The sequence below is a fragment of the Berghia stephanieae genome, chromosome 6, assembly GCF_034508935.2.
Source record: "Berghia stephanieae isolate SIO BIC M18660-M18661 chromosome 6, UCSD_Bste_1.3, whole genome shotgun sequence".
NCBI classification, from domain to species: Eukaryota; Metazoa; Mollusca; class Gastropoda; order Nudibranchia; family Aeolidiidae; genus Berghia; species Berghia stephanieae.
The window spans coordinates 37,667,294-37,686,373 of NC_088365.1; the positions used below are offsets into that span (position 1 = coordinate 37,667,294).

Here is a 19,080-nt window from a genome sequence, read left to right on the forward strand (position 1 = left end):
ACAAACAAAAACAAAAACTTATACAGACTGTGGAGAAAGCATACTCTAAACTACCGTAATAAGCAAAACAAAAACTCACTTGAAGTCAAGGGGTGTGTTGTGTATGTAACCATGGTTACCAAGACCACCTCCACCCCCTGTTGTCCCATCAAGGTCAGTTCCGACACGATGATTCTGATGACTGTTGACATATTGTGAATAAATTCAGTTGAAAAGTTTAAATGATATAACAGGATTACATATCTTCCTCCTGCCCTTATTATTATTATTATTATTATTATTATTATTATTATTATTATTATTATATTATTATTATTATTATTATTATTATTATTATTATTATATTATTATTAGTAGTAGTAGTAGTAGTAGTAGTAGTAGTAGTAGTAGTAGTAGTAGTAGTAAGAGTAGTAGTAGTAGTAGTAGTAGTAGTAGTAGTAGTAGTAGTAGTAGTAGTAGTAGTAGTAGTGTAGTAGTATTATCATAATCATTATTATTATTATTATTATTATTATTATTATTATTATTATTATTATTATTATATTATTATCAGCATCATTATTCCAATTCTCTTCAATGCCTGATGTCATATGTCAAATTGGACCAAGCCTCTTAGCAATGATTTATAAAAATTAATATCAAAGTAGGCCCTACACCAATTTCGAAGGAAAGACAAAGCAAGAAATCTATATTTGCATATATATGTATACATTGTCGCCATAGATTCTCAACTTTGTGGTTATACACGTTCATGCATGCCACGTCTGTAAACGAATTTCCATATTTTTTTGGATGAATAAAGTATTTATTATTATTAATATTATTAATATTTTAAAAAATTTATACATATATAGCATTTGACTTCATGAATATAATATTTATTTATTTTTGAAATCGTAAACAAACTGTGTGGAACAAATTCCACAATGTTAACTATTTTATAAATACCTTGCATGTTTCAAACTATCTCCTTCTGCAGCTAGTCCCATATCATTGATGGTGAGAGTACGTTCAATGGAGCAGAAATAATTAAGAATTGAGAGGCACTGGGGGGAAAAAATTAAATAAAATCTCATTGGTTTAAGCTCAACTTTGTTTGTATTTTCACTGAGCCAACAAAATTATATTTAGACTAACAATTATTAATGTGTTTAGTATACAGCATGTTGTAAATTCAACAAACTCAAATTTTACAAATAATTTCAGAATCAAGATAGACATGATGCAGTGATATGGAAAAGCCGCATGAGGATATGTATCTTAGTTTTACTTACACAAAAATGATAGGGTACCTAAGGCTGAACAAATAAAGAAAATGCTAACAAATCTCTATTTGATTTTAAAGTCGAGTTTCATAAATGAGAGGGAACATCTTTCTTCTATTTTAACAGAAGCTATATTGATACAAATAGCAACCGGTTTGATAATGAGACGAAAATTTAATAAGGTGTATATGACCACATAATATAAAGAAAAATACAGCATGCCTCAACCTCAGACCTGATTACCAGTCAGACATACTGCAAAAAAATTATTATTATTATTGTTATTATTATTATTATTATTATTATTATTATTATTATTATTATTATTATTATTATTATTATTGTTTGTGGGTGGATTCTTATGATGGTCTGACTTCAAAGTGATAAATCACCTTTGTGGTGTAATGTAATTTTTAATGTATGTCAAAGGGATATTAAAGCTTTAAAAGAAAAAACCAACAGAAAAACAAAAGGTAATCTTTTTTTCACCATTAAAATGGTAATCATTTTGTTTTTTCTTTCTTTCTTTGTTCATAAAGTTGGATGACAGGACATATCTGTAGTTCCATAATTTTTTGCATAATGTTTGTTTTTTTACCTGCATAATTATGAGCATAATTTTAAGCTTTTTTAAAAAAAAATTCCATGGAGTCAGAATTACAAATAAACATTTATTCAGAGGAAAGCCTTCTAGTAATCACATACATTCAAAGTCGCATATAAACAATAAACTTATATCAACTGAAATCAAAACCTTATTTTGAAAAAAATCGAAAAATTACGTGAGCAAAAAAAAAAAAAAGAAACTATCTCTGAATGTAAAGAAAGTAGTCCTCCAGAGTCATTAGGCCTGTAGAGCAGGATTTTATCCCAGTTTCTATAGCACGAAACAGACAATATCAATTGCTTGCTATCCTTGGATTGGAAAATAAAAGAGACAAAAAAATAAATATATTTTTAAAAACTCATGTACACCTCGAAAAAAAAAAATAGACCCATTTGACTCATCCTGTCAACCACCAACTCATCCAAGATCAGTACTGGAATTGTGTCACTTTTGACATTTGGCTCCAGCTGTCAAGGCTGACGTTATAAAATGAGAGTGACACCAAAATTATGCAGCAGAGTACATGTGTCAAAATGTGAAACAAAACATGATTGTGAATTTTCTCCGGATCCACCACTGATTGGCCTGAGCATTTATTAGAGGAAAATGTTTGACAAAGCAAAATTAGCGGAAAATTTATAATAAAATCCCCAAATCCTGGAATTCCATGGATCCGTGGAAGATTATCATCACTGAAAAACTTTATCTTCAACGTTGTCTTAAAAATCCCGGATTTCCACGGATATATGGAAGATGATCATAAACCATTGAAACTTCCATATTATGGACAATGAAGATTTATCATTATTTTATCATTATCATTGTCACAGTAAAGGTTGTTCACAATTATCTAATTAAATTTAATTTTATTAAGAACTGAATTCATCTCACTCCAGTTATATTTCGGTAGGCTTAGATAAACTTTACCTTCTAATATTAGATCGTCTTTCCTTTTATAGCTTTCCCTCGAATTAATTTCTAATTAGTGAATACTTTTCGTTCTACATTCTGTCACGTAGCCACTTATTATAAAAGCTGATAGGTCTAAGATTCTACACTCACTTCTCTCTACAATCTATGCCGGACAGCCAGTCGCTCCATTCCTCATATATATTTGAAGATTTTTATCTTTTGGTACTTTGTGGATATTTTATCTCCACCATCAAGACGCCAGAGCTTTTACCTTTGACGGTGTAATCCCCAACATTTTAAGGATCAAACCTGAGCCCGCTGATGAAGAAATATCTGAATAACCCCTTCCCAACTACCTCTTATGCATACTGTTAGTTACCTCGCAAATTATGCCAAATCAGAACGCACAATTTCGATAATTTTATTTGTAAACATGATGTCCCAACTTAATGTAACATTGAGTATTGTTTGGATATATATACCATACCCATTCATGATTTGGGAAATCTTCTCTTTATGTATTATTGTTATGAATTTTCACTCATTAATGATTAATAATAGAAATGTCAATATTTCATTTACATTTTCATTCATTTCATTCAGTAAATTACCTTCATATCATCGACTTAAATCATGCTTCATTGCCATCACTATTGTTTATCACAATGTTTTGTAATCACATTGCCATCATGTTGTTCATCACAATGATTTGTAATCACAATCTTTCATTGTTATTGTCACCCATTCATATACCTACGTTAGTATAAACATTTCCATCTATTTAATAAATAATTTAATTGTAGCACAAATTATAACAATGTATTAACGCTAGAGTATCATGATAGTAAATTTACTTCCGTTTGTAAAATCTATCTTTCCCATAATGGTTAAAGAGTATATTTTAAACGTGGGTGGGGGGGGGGGGTGTCACAGTAAAGGTTGTTCACAATTATCTTATTAAATTTTATTTTATTAAGAACTGAATTCATCTCACTCCAGTTATATTTCGGTAGGCTTAGATAAACTTTACCTTCTAATATTAGATCGTCTTTCCTTTTATAGCCTTCCCTCGAATTAATTTCTAATTAGTGAATACTTTTCGTTCTACATTCTGTCACGTAGCCACTTATTATAAAAGCTGATAGGTCTAACATTCTACACTCACTTCTCTCTACAATCTATGCAGGACAGCCAGTCGCTCCATTCCTCATATATATTTGAAGATTTTTATCTTTTGGTACTTTGTGGATATTTTATCTCCACCATCAAGACGCCAGAGCTTTTACCTTTGACGGTGTAATCCTCAACATTTTAAGGATCAAACCTGAGCCCACTGCCGAAGAAATATCTGAATAACCCCTTCCCAACTACCTGGAAGTGGAACTTTACGAGCCTGAGCCCGTTATCGGAGGAATATAGAACCCACGCCTGTCAACTGCCTGGAAACGTAACCTTACGAACCTGACATTATATCATCATAAGTTACGTAATATATTCACATTTCTATTTGTAACTACCACAATCAGTATTTATCTCTTTTAATTAAATTTCATCTTTCTTTTTATTTCATCTTAAACAAATCGTTAATTGTTTTTCATTTATAGTAACTAGTAAATTCTGGGGCCTCATTCTACATATCTTTATGCATAGTCGAGTAGCTCTTTAATCACTTGAGACCATGACAATCATTATCATTAAACTATTGCTTCACTCATTTTTCTGAATTTATATTCACTCAATACATTGGAGTTTAATCGAGTCCAAGTCGTCTCTATGTTATATGTTTGTGTAGAGGAGTGGGTTAATTAATGTCTTAAGTACTATCCAGAGTTGGTTATTGGCCAAGCAGATGTGCCAAGTCAGTTGGAACAAGGTTTGATTCACATCACAAAAAAAAAGTTTAATTCTTTACTGACTTCAGGAACATATTATCTACTCTACTCCATTTAATTTGCACACACAATAATAATTATTTTCACAAGTTAAGAATTACAAGACTGTAAAATTTTGATTTGTAATTTGAGGAAGACTTTTTGAATAAAGACAATCAAAATCAAAATAATCATACTGTTCGTTGGAGATCTCGAATGCGCAGATGTCTCAGGTGTAAATAGGACAAATAAGCTCCTTGGGCAGTAACAGGATCTGCTTTATCCTGCTCTCCATCATCAAGGCCTACAATGTGGAAAATAAGAAGTAAAAAGAAAAGGAAAAAAGCAAAATGAAAAATTTAACAAATAGGTTCATCAGAAAACATTTCTCTCTCTCTCTCTCTCTCTCTCTCTCTCTCTCTCATATTATATTTATTATTATATATATATTATTTATATATATATATATATATATATATATATATATATATATATTATATATATATATATATATATATATATATCAGAGTTTTTTTCGACACCCGAAAGTCGGGTGTATTTTGTCACCAGATAATTCGACACCCGAATCGTGCATGCGCATTACGTGTGACCGTACAAAACCGGTGAAATCAAATCAATCGCCTTCCTTGTCAGTCGCAGTCCACAGTTACCATCAGCAAGATTACTTGCTCAAGGCCTACAGCACAACGATGGGTGATTGTACTTGTTTTTTGCCATCCCCGTATATGAGTAATTCTCACTAAACTGTATTAACCAGACTATAAAAGTTTAAGGTTAAACATAGTTTTGTGTGTTGGTCCGTTATATTTCCAGATGGCAATGTTGTGAGCTTCTTAGCCAATCACACACTATCTATAAACGTTCAAGGTTACACATCGTTTTGTGTGTTGGTCCATTATACTTCCAGATGGCAATGTTGTGAACTTCTTAGCCAAGCGCATATTATCTATATTGATAGATATATACCATTTCTACACATAAAGCTTTAGGTCATCTATTATTATGAGATGTTGCAAATAGAAGGAAGGAATTTGGCATCACTCAGCCATTTTTTCTGATTAGTTCTCACTAATTTCTATCAATCAGACTAAAAACGTTCAAGGTTACACATCATCTTGTGCGTTAATTCGGCTGGTGGATGTTATGAGTAAGCTTTTTCACTAAACGCACGGCAATCTGTGCCGTGAGGTTGTTGCACAGTATCTGTAGCTGTATACCCTTTGCTGTTTAAGTCATCTGTGTCAGAATATTATAATGTGACCTATAGCTAGAACAAAGTTGACGTCACTTAGGTTTTAGAGAGAGCGTATGTGTGTGTGTGTTTGTGAAAAAAAGAAAGAAAGAAAGAAAGCGAGAGAGAGAGAGAGAGAGAGAGAGAGAGAGATGGTCATGCAGTTAATGGTGTGTGTGTTTGCAAAGACGAACAATTGTAGAATTTTTGTCAACGCCCCCCCCCCCCCCCCCCCCAAGAAAACAACAACAATCTTTTTTACGAAAAAAAAATTCTACTTGCTTGAGATGCCGAATTCTTTGCTGACAATCCACACCCCAAATTCGGGTGTCGAATTATCCTGTGGCAAAATACACCCGAAACTCGGGTGTCGAATTATTCTGTGACAAAATACACCTGAAACTCGGGTGTCGAATTATTCTGTGACAAAATACACCTGGAACTCGGGTGTCGAATGACGTTCCCTATATATATATATATATATATGAGTGTTGGTGGGTACTTGTAGGTATGAGAGTGCTCGGTAATGTTGATTAGAGCATATAAAATAAGTAAGGACACATTGTCGACTGATGAAATGGAAACCCATTGAAACAATTGTATCAACAAAAAAATGTGAGTGTCCTTACTTATTTATATATATATATATATATATATATATATATAATATATATATAAAATATATTTTCTTTTTAAAAATATAGCCATATGGAGAACATTGTGCAATTTGAGTCAATAAAAAAAAATTTAAGGCGCACAACTCTACTGAAAGATTTGAAAGTTAGAAATGTATTTTTTACAGATAGATAAACAGATAACTTGATCTCATTTTATAATTTAAAGTCAGTTTGAAAGTTTGTTGAGTCAAACAGATATCATAAAAATTTTATCGACGACACTAACACTCTCAAAAACAACCAATCTCGAAACTGTAAAAAGTTGTCAGTTTGGCGTTTTTACACAAATCATTGCATTCGAAATAATGTATTCACTTAATTACTTTAAGGATTTCAGATCTACACTAAGTTTTCAACAGTTTTCATCATCGATTTATGACATCAAGTATTATTATTGCCCCTTTGATGCTTTCAATGTGATGGTTTCGGGTGGATAATACCCAGGTTTAACTTATGGCCACACCCTCAACTCTATCTGTCCAGTATAAACAACAAGCACAGAAATTCCTGAGTGGAGGGGGGTTTTTTTGTTTGTTTTTTTTACTTGGAACCATCAGATTGGCTTTTTTCAGCACATTGCGGCATTCATAGTGATATTATTCACTTGATCACATTAAGGTATTCGGATTTACAGAAATTTTAAACAAGTTTCACCGATTAACATCAACTAATCTGACATGGCGGTATTTTGAAAAAAAAAATCCCAAATTTTGCAAGCTAAAAACAACAAACTTTGCAAAAAATTTGCAAAAGTTTGTGATTAATTTTCCTAAAAACCCATAATTGGTTCATGAAAGAGAAAGGTATATGTTTGTTTTTAAGGGTTTCACGGCGTGTGCAACAAATGTAAGGTCATATCAGCGCCAGTAAAAATGAAGAAAATGGGATCTAGTAAAAAGTTCTAGAATTACAATTAAAGTACTAGAGGAAGGACACACTATCAGTGTATTTTGAGATTATCTAAATGTTTCATCCTGACACAAGCTCAGGTCCCCCAGTGATGATAATGACAATTTGTCAAAAAGGAGGAAATCTACCAGCCCATCAGTCAAGCCCAAATCTAATGCAAATATAACATAGCTATTCATAGTTATTTAATATATTATTAGTCCTAAAGCACTTCTGATTACTAGACACATCCTGACTTTTTGCAAATATAATTTAATGAATTGTCTTTACCAATTAAATTAAATTAGAGGCCTATAATGTCACCCACTATATCAAGAAATTATGATAAACTTTTGGCCAAGATCACGAGGTATTTGTTTTTACATAACAAACCCGGCTCGGGTCTGTAATATTGCAACCTTGTGATGATGCAGCTTATAAATAAGAATCTTTAATCAATTGCAAAACATATTCCATCAACAAAGAAAATTTAAATTAGCCTTAAACAATCATTTCTTAAATCGATCAGCCTAATCAATATTATTTCTCTTATTACAAATGATAACTATAAACATAATATGATGATTGAGCAGAAGAGAGGAGATTAGAGATGAGAAAGAGAGGAGATGGGAGAGAGAAGATGAGCAGAGTATGAGATGAGAGAGATGAGAGACTGAGAGAGAGAGAAAGGAAGAGAGAGAGAGAGAGAGAGAGAGAGAGAGAGGAGAGAGAGAGAGAGAGAGAGAGAGAGAGAGAGAGAGAGAGAGAGAGAGAGAGAGAGAGAGAGAGAGAGAGAGAGAGAGAGAGAGAGAGAGAGAGAGAGAGAGAGAGAGAGAGAGAGAGGAGAGGAGAGAGAGAGAGGAGAGAGAGAGAGAGAGAGAGAGGAGAGAGAGAGAGGAGAGAGAGAGAGAGAGAGAGAGGAGAGAGAGAGAGAGAGAGGAGAGGAGAGAGAGAGAGAGAGAGAGAGAGAGAGAGAGAGAGAGGAGGAGAGAGAGAGAGAGGAGAAGAGAGAGAGAGAGAGAGAGGAGGAGAGAGAGAGAGAGAGAGGAGAGAGAGAGAGAGAGAGAGAGAGGAGGAGAGAGAGAGAGAGGAGGAGAGAGAGGAGAGAGAGAGAGAGGAGAGAGAGAGAGAGAGAGAGAGAGAGAGGGAGAGAGAGAGAGAGGAGAGAGAGAGAGAGAGAGAGGAGAGAGAGAGAGAGGAGAGAGAGAGGAGAGGAGAGAGAGAAGAGAGAGAGAGAGAGAGAGAGAGAGAGAGAGAGGAGAGAGAGAGAGAGAGAGAGAGGAGAGAGAGAGAGAGAGAGAAATTGATGAATTGATTTTTAATTTTTTTTTAATTGTTTTATAATTAGACACAAGTTGTAATGAATTCTATAAACAAATTCAGAACAATAAAATAAAAAAAAACAAAGAACAAAAAAAATTAAAAAGGAAGAAAAAACAAAAGACACGCTTATAAAACTTATAAAATCGCCAAATGTACTATCATGCTACAGCTAAAAAGTACACAAATATTTACACCCATTTGCTCCATCCCCTTCACTTTCGATCATCTTCTCATCCATGGCCACCGTGTGTCTTGTGCTACTTTTGACATTTGGCGCCAGTGTGTCTAGACTAACGTAATAAATAATGGAGTGTCACCAAAATTCATGCAACTGAGCAGAGGTGTCAAAAAAATGATAGAAGGCTTATTGTTATTTTCCCCTGAACTAGCACTTAACGGAAAATGTTTGACATTACAAAAGCAACGGAACATTTATGAAAAAATCCTAAAATCCCAGAATTCCGCAGTTCCGCGGAAGATTATCATCACTGGTCCCCACTATTAAAAAATTTTTTTTTTTTTTTTTCAAAATCTCGAAAATTTGCAATTTTTTGCAAATTTTGCGGCCGCAATGCAAACCAGTGATTTTTTGCCATTTTTTGAAGAGCGATGCAAAAAACTGCCATGACAGACTAATATTACTGCTGATATTACTGTTGTTTTTATGCCATCGATGTGATAATTATAGGCCTGGGAAATATTTCGTTAAACGTCATCGGCAAACTGTCAATTGTATCTGTCTAGCTTCTAGCCCAAACAAACCAAAAGTAGACAGATTCAGGGACTTGATATTTTTCGCGTCTGCTTCAGATTTTCATTTGACCTACCATAAGTTAAGTAAAGGGGAGACATTCCGAAAGCTCCTACATCCCCAGTATTCTTTCAATTTGTATTTTCACCGTTGATTTTTTGTTAGGCGTTTATTTATTCAATTTGTCATCATATAGAAGCATTTTAAAAACTCTAGAACAAACCTTGATAGATTTGTGAAAGTTACAAATTTCCTTATTTGACCATTGTTTTTTGGTTGTTTTTTTTTTTTAATTTGACCATTGTTTTGATTCTCGGCTGCCATTTTAATTTGTAAAGTATTGAAAGGTAGTGCAAAGCAGTCCGAGGGTTTTTTTTTCTATTAGGGTTAGTCATAAGTCTTAGTAAAGGTGGTAGGGTGTTTATTTTCCTATTAGGGTTAGTTAAAGGCACTAGGTTTTACTTTTTCTTGGGGTTAGTTGAGGAAATATTATTTAAGTTGTTTCCCTTTGTAGGAGCTTTCGGAAGGCCTCCCAAGTAAAGCGTGGTAAAGACTTGGGACTTATTGATATTGATATCTACTGACTGATAAACTAAAATCATGCTGAATAAAGCATGGCAGCGACGACAAGCACATTGATTAAAATATGCATCTTATTGTAATCAAGCTAATCAAGAAAATGATTCAAACAATATCGAATGAAAATAGTTCTTTCCCTGCAAAATTGCGGGCTTTTTACTAGTATATATATATATATTATATATATATATATATATATATATATATATATATATATATATATATAATATATATATATATTATTTTAATATTTACCAAAATGTTGGAGTCAGTCTACATCGATGTTTCAGGCCTTTTCAGCCATCATCAGGACTGTGTGTTACATGAGTTTGGTTTGTTGTTATAACAACACACAACAAACCAAACTCATGTAACACACAGTCCTGACGATGGCTGAAAAGGCCTGAAACATCGATGGAGACTGACTCCAACATTGTGGTAAATATCAAAATAATAATTCGCTCCATTGGTACATGTTGAGCACTGTTCGTACCATATTTGTATCCAACACGATTCAATATATATATATATATATATATATATATATATATATATATATATATATATATATATATATATATATATATATATATATATATATATTATATATATATATCATGGACAGGTAAAAAGATTCAAATAGCCTTTACCTAACATTTGAACTGTGCTGACATAGTCGTAACTGTCTTTACGTTTGGCACTGCCTGCCCTTGAACTGTTTTTGAATTGAACAGTTTCTACATCCCTCTCATCTATATCTGGTATAGGAACAGCTTCTTCTTTTTCTGGCCTGTGAGATATTAATAATTTCAATGATCGTCAAAATTGAAAATTAACAACTCTAACAGCATTTATTGACCATAATTGCTTAAATAGCTTCAAGATTTTAATTTAGATCAAAATTATACATATCGCATTATCTCTATTAAGAGCACCCCCTCCCTCCCCCAGGTCGATCTCAATCCTATTGATCGGATAATTGATAAAGACAGGAGTTATACTCACCCAATTTCCAATGTGGAAGAACTGTTCAAGAGATTTTGTCTATGTAAAATGGAGAGAGTTTTGAGGGATGGTGATCACCCCCTTCACAAATATATTAAGTTCTCCATGAGGAGCCGTCGCCTTATATCTATAAAAACAACGACAACACGTCACCTTAATTCATTTTTGCCACATGGTGTTCGAATTTTTAACGCGCAACTGTGATTTAAATTAAATACTATCTTTTAAATATACACACACAAGTTCGGACTTGTACCAGAGGTATGGCCTATCTCAATTTATCAAATTAATATATAAAGTGTTGCTATTGGTTCTTGGTTGCATATTTTTATATTTTTGTGCATTTGCATATATATATATGTATACATATGTATACATTGTCGCAATAGATTCTCAACTTTGTGTTTATACATTTTCATGCATGCCACGTCTGTAAACGAATTTCCAATTTTTGGATGAATAAAGTATAAATTATTATTATATTATTATATTATTATTATCTTTTTGTTTCCACAATTTTAAAGATATGGCACTTCCTCAACTTGCCAATACAATCATTGATGCAATAATATCAAGTCTGTTACTTTGACCCTCTTGAACTACATTGTTTTATGGACTTGTTTATATGCGTTGAGATATGTTGATAGGATCAATGTTATACGCTATCGGCTATTTATTTCATAGCTCATGTTTTCTTCAATTTGTCAGCAACCAATGTGCAAACCATTTTGGCTCAAATTATTAAGAGAACATTGTGCTTAATTGGGATATTACGACATTTAAGATTTTAAATTTGGATTCAAATGATCTATTGGCATGTATTCCATTGAGCACAATAATAGTTGGTTATAAAACATGCATACAAAAAAATATTTATTAAAAGAAATAGCAAAGAAATGATACGTTTAAATGTCGTTTAAATCGTCAACACTTGATTATCATCTTCTGAATTGAATTCTGCTCATCATAAATCTAATTCTGTAAGCTCTCATTTAGACCTGGGCTATCAAATTAGTAGGTCAGATAAAAGGCGAGAAGGTGAAAAGATTTGAATTGAACTAAGGTTATTTAAATGTCGTTAAAAGGATTTCCCATGACCCATTAAAATCTGAAAAGGTGAAACAGTACCATAAAAGGCCATAAGAAAACACAAGAAAAAAATAAATCCAAATAGTAGACCTGTCTATTGTTTTTTTTTTTTTTTAAGGGTTTTACGGCGCTTGCAATACATTAAGGTCATATCAGCGCCAGTAAAAAGGAAGAAAATGGGATAGTAAAAAGTTCTAGAAATACACTTAAAGCACAAAAGAAAAGGTGAGACAAAGGGGAATTGGTTCAAATAGGGAACAGATGTAGATTCCAAGAGCACACCGTCAAAGTACTTAGTTTGAGATCACCTAAAAGTCTCATCCAGACACAAGCACAGGTCCCAACTAAGAGGAATACACTCAAATGTTTACCAATCATATAATATAATATGTAAACTAAACATAATACAATGCATAACAGAGTGATGATTTACAAGGAAAAAAATATCACCTCCCAAAACTATAACTATACATTCGACTGTTTCCCTCCCAGCCAAGGAACTCCGGCAAGGATCAGGACAATACTAAGTAATCTCATTCCAAGACAATGACTGGAAACAATTGGAAAACGGGTATGGGGGGATAGAAGACACAGCATGTGCCTCCCTGCCCACTATGGGAGGTCAGGATCCCCACCCAGAGACCTGTCTAAACTGTGGATCAAACTGGGTTAATGTTTTAGGAGGATACTAATTTTTTTCATTTCTCTTTCTCCTTTGTCTGGCACTATTTCATTCTAACCTTTTCATCCCAAATTTTTCCATTGAGCCATCGTGGCCTATGTAATAAGGAATACAAAATACATACAAATATGTAAAAAAAAATAAATAAATAAAATAAATAAACAAGCATAAATTCTGAGCTTGCTGGTCTGATTAGAAAATTAAAAAAACAAAACAAAAAGTAGTTGACTGGAAGTGGCTCGTCATTCTTTGCAGACCTCAACCAGTCTGTTGTATTCTTCAGCTCAGTCCAATCCAGCTCTTAGAGTCATCTAGTCATGATCTTGGAGGACAACCTTCGGCCATGGTTCCATTATAGATGTTGTTATGCTATTTTGTGTGGCCAAAGTATTCAATTTCCTGGACTTTATTGTTTTCAATAATTCTGGGTGCAGTTTGAGAATATTGCGGACTGACTCATTGGTTTTTTTTAAATTTTTGTTTTTGTTTTTTGTTTCCAGCTTATTCTACCCATGCGTTGATAACTCAACATGTCAAATGCAGCTATTCGCCTTTCCAGGTCCTCTTTTGGTATCAATGTTTCTGAGTTATACAAGAGTGTAGAATGTACATAACACTTCAGTATTATGATCCTTGTTGACATTTACCTGTTGTCCAAAGACAGAGTTTATTTTAGTTCTCCAATATGTTTTCTTGCTATTTCCATTCTGGTTCGGACCTCATGATTGAGACCATTTGCGACTACACTCGCTGTCCTAAATATTTGTAAGATTCAACTTGCTCTAGATTATTCAACCATACTCGTTGTGCTAAACATTTGTAAGATTCAACTTGCTCTGGTAATTTCCATCAACTTGTAGGACAGACTTTTGGTCTGTTTTATCGTCATAACCATCACTTTCATCTTCTTGACATTAATGGCTAACTCAATTTCTGAGCTGTTGGTTTTGTTGGTTTTGATCTGACTTATTAATTTCTGCAGTCTTGCTTCATCCTCAGCTAGCAGCACAGTATCACCAGTATATCTTAAATTATTGACAATCCTTCCAAAAATATTCCTCGTGAATGAAATGTATTACAGAAGATGAACTCCGAGTAAAGATTAAAAAGATGTCATCTAGACTGTAGATCAAGTATGCCAAGCTATAGAGACTAACCTGTCTTGGAGGTTGGCCTTGTGCTCGTACACCAGTTAGGGAAGAAGTGAGAAGTATGAGAAGTGGTGGGAGCTCTCATCCAGTTCTGGTCAGCCTCGAGCTCATGTCTATTTGTGTTTTTGTCTAAGCTAATTAATTTATATTACATCCTCCCCTCCCCTATAACTATATACACTATGTACAGCTGTGGTAGTACACATTTTAAAGGTCCAGGCCCTCACTTGCCCTCTGAGCAAGTGGTCCTAGTTATTGCAGTGGTTCTCCGATGCCTTCTGTTCCTAAAGAAATAAAGGAGTTACTTTGTAGTTTCTAGTACAGTGGCCTCTGACTCTGAATGCCTGATCAAGTGTTTCTTGAAAAGGGTCAGATTGTTCCAAGTTTGCATCAGCGGTAGAGAGGTGAATGTGTTGCCTGTTTCTCTTGTATGTTTAAATGGTATTGGTATTCTGCACAATGTAGGATCTTTCTTGGTTCTTTAACACTATGGCAGGTCATCAATCCTTCCTCCCTTGGTGCAAGGATAGGGAGGGACTTTGCATTTCTATCATGATAGAGTTTTTGTTTCCCATTCTCTGTTTCCAAGTGTTCTACCTGCTGAGCTATCAGACTGAAAAAAGAATCGGCCATGATTCATTCACACGCAAGTCTCTTATTCTACCAACAATACCACTTACCCTGTAAACAAATCAGGGTTGGAGTAAATCTTGCGCCAAGTGATACTTGTGTTATTAGGAGTTCGATGAGAAGCCACAGATGCAGATGAGATTGGAGGGGGGTGTCGCACTGCAGTAGCATGTTCCTTCAAAGTGTCTTGGACCTTCTGTGAGAGCAATAATCAAAACAGTATTTAGTTGTAAGATCAAATGAAATATTTTTGGACTATTAGACTAATCCAAACTCTTTTGGTTCTTTGTTTTCAAATGGTTTCAGAAATACCACTGAGTGATAATTGGAGCACAGACTCATTTTAATTTTATAGAAGGCTCATCATGTCATGTTAAATCAGTATCTTCACAAAAGCATCACAAGGAATTACAAAAGTTCACTTTATGGCCTATTAATATTTTAAATTTACAATTAAAGACAAATATCATGACTCCCTTTGAATAGGGTCTCAAACTTTGGAATGAAATGTCTCATAAGATTCACTTACATCAGCACTGGTCACTTTGATGAAATGTGCCTGTACCCGTAGAATTTCATCTATCTTCTTATCTTGTTGAAGTTGTGTCCACATTTTCTCTTGCTCAGCATCTTTCTCCGGTCTAAGAGAAATAAACTGGCACCAGTTCGCTTCTTTCCTCAGAGTGTGAGTGGGACTCTCTGATGTTGGTGCCTCTTGCCCTGGCTGGTAATGAAGGTTAGAACATAAAACTATGCATGAGATTATTGCAAACTGAAATTAAATATATATATAATGAGACAAACAAAATATTAATTTTGAAATATTATTACAAAGGTATTGAAATACAATAAAATAATATATATATATATATATATATATATATATATATATATATATATATATATATATATATATATATATATATATATATATATATATATTGATGAATCAAATTTCCATATATAAAAAGGGTAAAAAACTGAAATAGTTGATTTTCAAGTTTTATTTCACAAAACTATCATTACCCATGATGAAAGTGACATAGAGGATATAAAACAAAGAATAGCAATAGCAAAAAAAGTGTTCCATAAATTGCGACCAGTTGTGTCAAACAACAACCTTAAGTTGAAGACCAGAATGAAAGTAGTGGAAACATATAATATAAGTACCCTTTTATACAGTTGTAAAATGTGGACACTTGACAAAGAATGTACGAGGAGTTTAGAGGCATTTGAGATGTGGATGTATAGAATGTTGAGATTATCATGGACAGATCCATATACAAATGAGGAAGTGTTGGCGAAGTGAGACAGGGAAGAATGTTGATCGATACCATCAGAAAGAGGCAGTTACGGTTTCTGGGACATGTGTGGAGAAGAGACAGAATAGAAAAGTTGGTAACATCTGGGATGATCAAAGGAAAGAGAATTCGAGGAATACAAAGAATGACATTTCCAAATAACCTAAGAATGGCCAAAAATAATTTTAAAAGCAATGTAGATTTCATGTGCACAGCAGATGATCGTGATTCGTGGAGATGGTTGACCAGTAACGTGCTGTCTGTTTGCGTTGTTTTATGATTTTCACTTTTAATTATATCTGCACACCAACTGTACATGATGGAAAATAATGAATAATGAAAAGATTTTGGATAACAAGTTTATCTGCTCTGGCAAAAAAACTAAAAGTAAAAAAAAAAAGAGAGAGAGAATATTTCCTTTGACTTTAAATATCAAAAAATGGTTTGCCTTATTTCTGAATAAATATGTTGCAACAACTTTTCACACTCATCAAACGAGAGTAACCTCCCATTTTTAGGCTGACAACAATAATGTTGACTGTGATTATGGAGTGAATGGATAAATAGACGTGTAATTCAATCTCTCCACAACAAAACAACAGACCTCAATGCGATAATTGACCTGAAATAGTTTTCCTTGAGAGATGAAATGGTCAAAGGTTCAAAGTCGTTTTAGATAGCGGTACAAAAATGATTTCTTCATCTTTGTGGTTGTTCAGTTGGGATAAAAATGACTAGAGTAATTGTACAATCTTCGCATACCTCGGGACATATTGGGCCAAATCCCGATCTGCAGACATGACTGAATTAGAATTACAGTAGGCGGGAGTTCCATAGGGAAAGGACAAATCTGCACATACTGTTTTGAGGCCCATTAATTAGTCTTAATTCTGAATGTGAATACTTTCTACTAGAGTTATTTATAACTAGTCATATTTTTTTTGTTGTGGCTTGAAATTATTTGTTCTATGTTGCGCATACACGAGTAGCCACAACAAAAAAATATTAGTAAACCACCGACAAGAGCAAAACCCACCCACCAGAAAATGCAACTGCAGAAATAAGGAACATTGCCCGCTAAACAAACAATGTTTAGAATCAAGTTTAATTTACCAAGCCACAGTCACCGAAACTAAAACAAACAAGCAAGAAAAATATGTAGGACTAACGGAAAATAATTTTAAAACAAGATACAACCTCCACACCTCAACATTTAGAAACACTAACAAAAAAACATCCACAAAACTCAGCAAACATATTTGGAAATTAAAAGACAACAAACTAGACCACAACCTTTCATGGAAAATTTTATCTAAAGCAACAGGATACACACCAACATCAAAACAATGTAACTTATGCCTGGAAGAGAAATATACTATAATCAAACACCCTCATGAAGTCACACTCAACACGAAAAAATTAGATGTACAATACGTGTCCACATCACCGGAAGTACTTATTAATCAACTACAAACCGGAACCACTTCAACAAACAACAACAGACAACAAACCAAACTCATGTAACACACAGTCCTGACGATGGCTAAAAGGTCTGAAACATCGATGTAGACTGACTTAACATTGTGGTAAATATTAAAATAATAATTCGCTCCATTGCTACATGTCGAGCACTATCCGTACCATATTTGTATCAAACATGATTATATATATATATAATATTCTTCTAATATTCCTATGTGTGGCGGGTGGTTGGATGGGAGCATCACCCTTGAATCATATACCTATGATGTTCGCATGGGTGTACGATCCGATAGTGATGTCGTTTCTTCTTCTCTTTACTAGCCTATCCTGCTTCTTTGGTTTGTGATTGTATTTTTGACAGGGGATATTTTTTTTTCTGTAAATCTTCTGCCTGTTTGTTCTTGGTTATTTATAATTTAGCTTATGATATCTTTAGGTTATGATTTTGATTTACATTTGTACTATTTTTGTTAGATTGCTTGTTTTTTTGTTTCAGCGGTCTCTCATATAACCTCAATTGTGTTGGAAGAGACCTAAAGCAACAAACAAACAAACAAAAAAAATATGTGTGGCTATGTGATTTTGTGGTATGACACTCGCTTTCGGATTGGAAGGTCCTGGGTTCGAGCCTCGCTCGGCGCACAGATGAGTCCTTGGCAAAGGCTCTTTACTCACATTCTCTCACCGTACTCAGGTTATAATGAGTACCTGGCCATTAACAGCGTTGTCTCTGTCAGAAAAAATTATGATATCGCCTTACACACCTTGTCCTAAATGTTAAATGTTGCTGTTGGACTGGGATGCCTTGTAAAGCGCTTTGAGCACGTTTAGTGGATATTGTGCTATATAACAGCTAAATTTATATATAATATTCTTATATATATATATATATATATATATATATATACATATATATATATATATATATATATATATATATATATATGTATATATATAATATTCTTATATATATATATATATATATATATATATATATATATATATATTATATATATATATATATATATATATATATATATATATATATATATATATATAAAATATAAATTGTCACTCACATTATATGGCCGAAACGTTCGTTTCTGTGGGTTTATTCTTATTATTAGTCTCGGCCATATAATGTGAGTGACAATTTATATTTTATATCAGCTCTAACCATCATTATCGAGCACTTTCGTACCTACGAGTACCCACCAACACTCATAAATATATATATATCAAGAAGGAACACCGGTTGAGGCAATTAAATACTGTGATTGCGTAATTGACGCATTTCACATATTGAACAAAATTTCCGAAAATTTAAATCACCAAAAGTGTGCGAATCAGAAGTCACTATTCAGCTGTGCGACGTTTGTACAATTGCTCTAGTTCTTTAAAATCAGTATGAAATCTTTTGAAATATTTAAAGGAAAAGGGGTTTTGTATTAACAGGGTTTAGAAAGAGATAACTGATTAACATGTAACACACATTACCCCTACTCGACTTAGATGTGAATGAGTACCTGGCAACAGACATGATGGATGTAGTAAGAGTATTAGTAGAAAAAGGTCTCTTAACAGGCGATTGGTAACATATGAAATGAAAACATGT

General features: G+C 33.5%; 1 protein-coding gene across 5 annotated transcripts in view; it reads right to left on the reverse strand.

Moving 5' to 3' along the window:
- Nucleotides 1-19,080, reverse strand: part of LOC144974988 (uncharacterized) — a 151,179-nt gene that overhangs the window by 82,758 nt on the left and 49,341 nt on the right. For all 5 annotated transcript variants that reach the window (XM_078918602.1, XM_078918604.1, XM_078918603.1 and 2 more), the window contains exons 11-16: nucleotides 15,212-15,406; nucleotides 14,733-14,878; nucleotides 10,776-10,915; nucleotides 4,853-4,959; nucleotides 949-1,046; nucleotides 80-181 (exon numbers count right to left, since the gene is read on the reverse strand). In XM_078918602.1, the coding sequence (XP_078774728.1) occupies nucleotides 80-181; nucleotides 949-1,046; nucleotides 4,853-4,959; nucleotides 10,776-10,915; nucleotides 14,733-14,878; nucleotides 15,212-15,406 (788 nt within the window). The remainder of the gene's footprint in view (nucleotides 1-79; nucleotides 182-948; nucleotides 1,047-4,852; nucleotides 4,960-10,775; nucleotides 10,916-14,732; nucleotides 14,879-15,211; nucleotides 15,407-19,080) is intronic.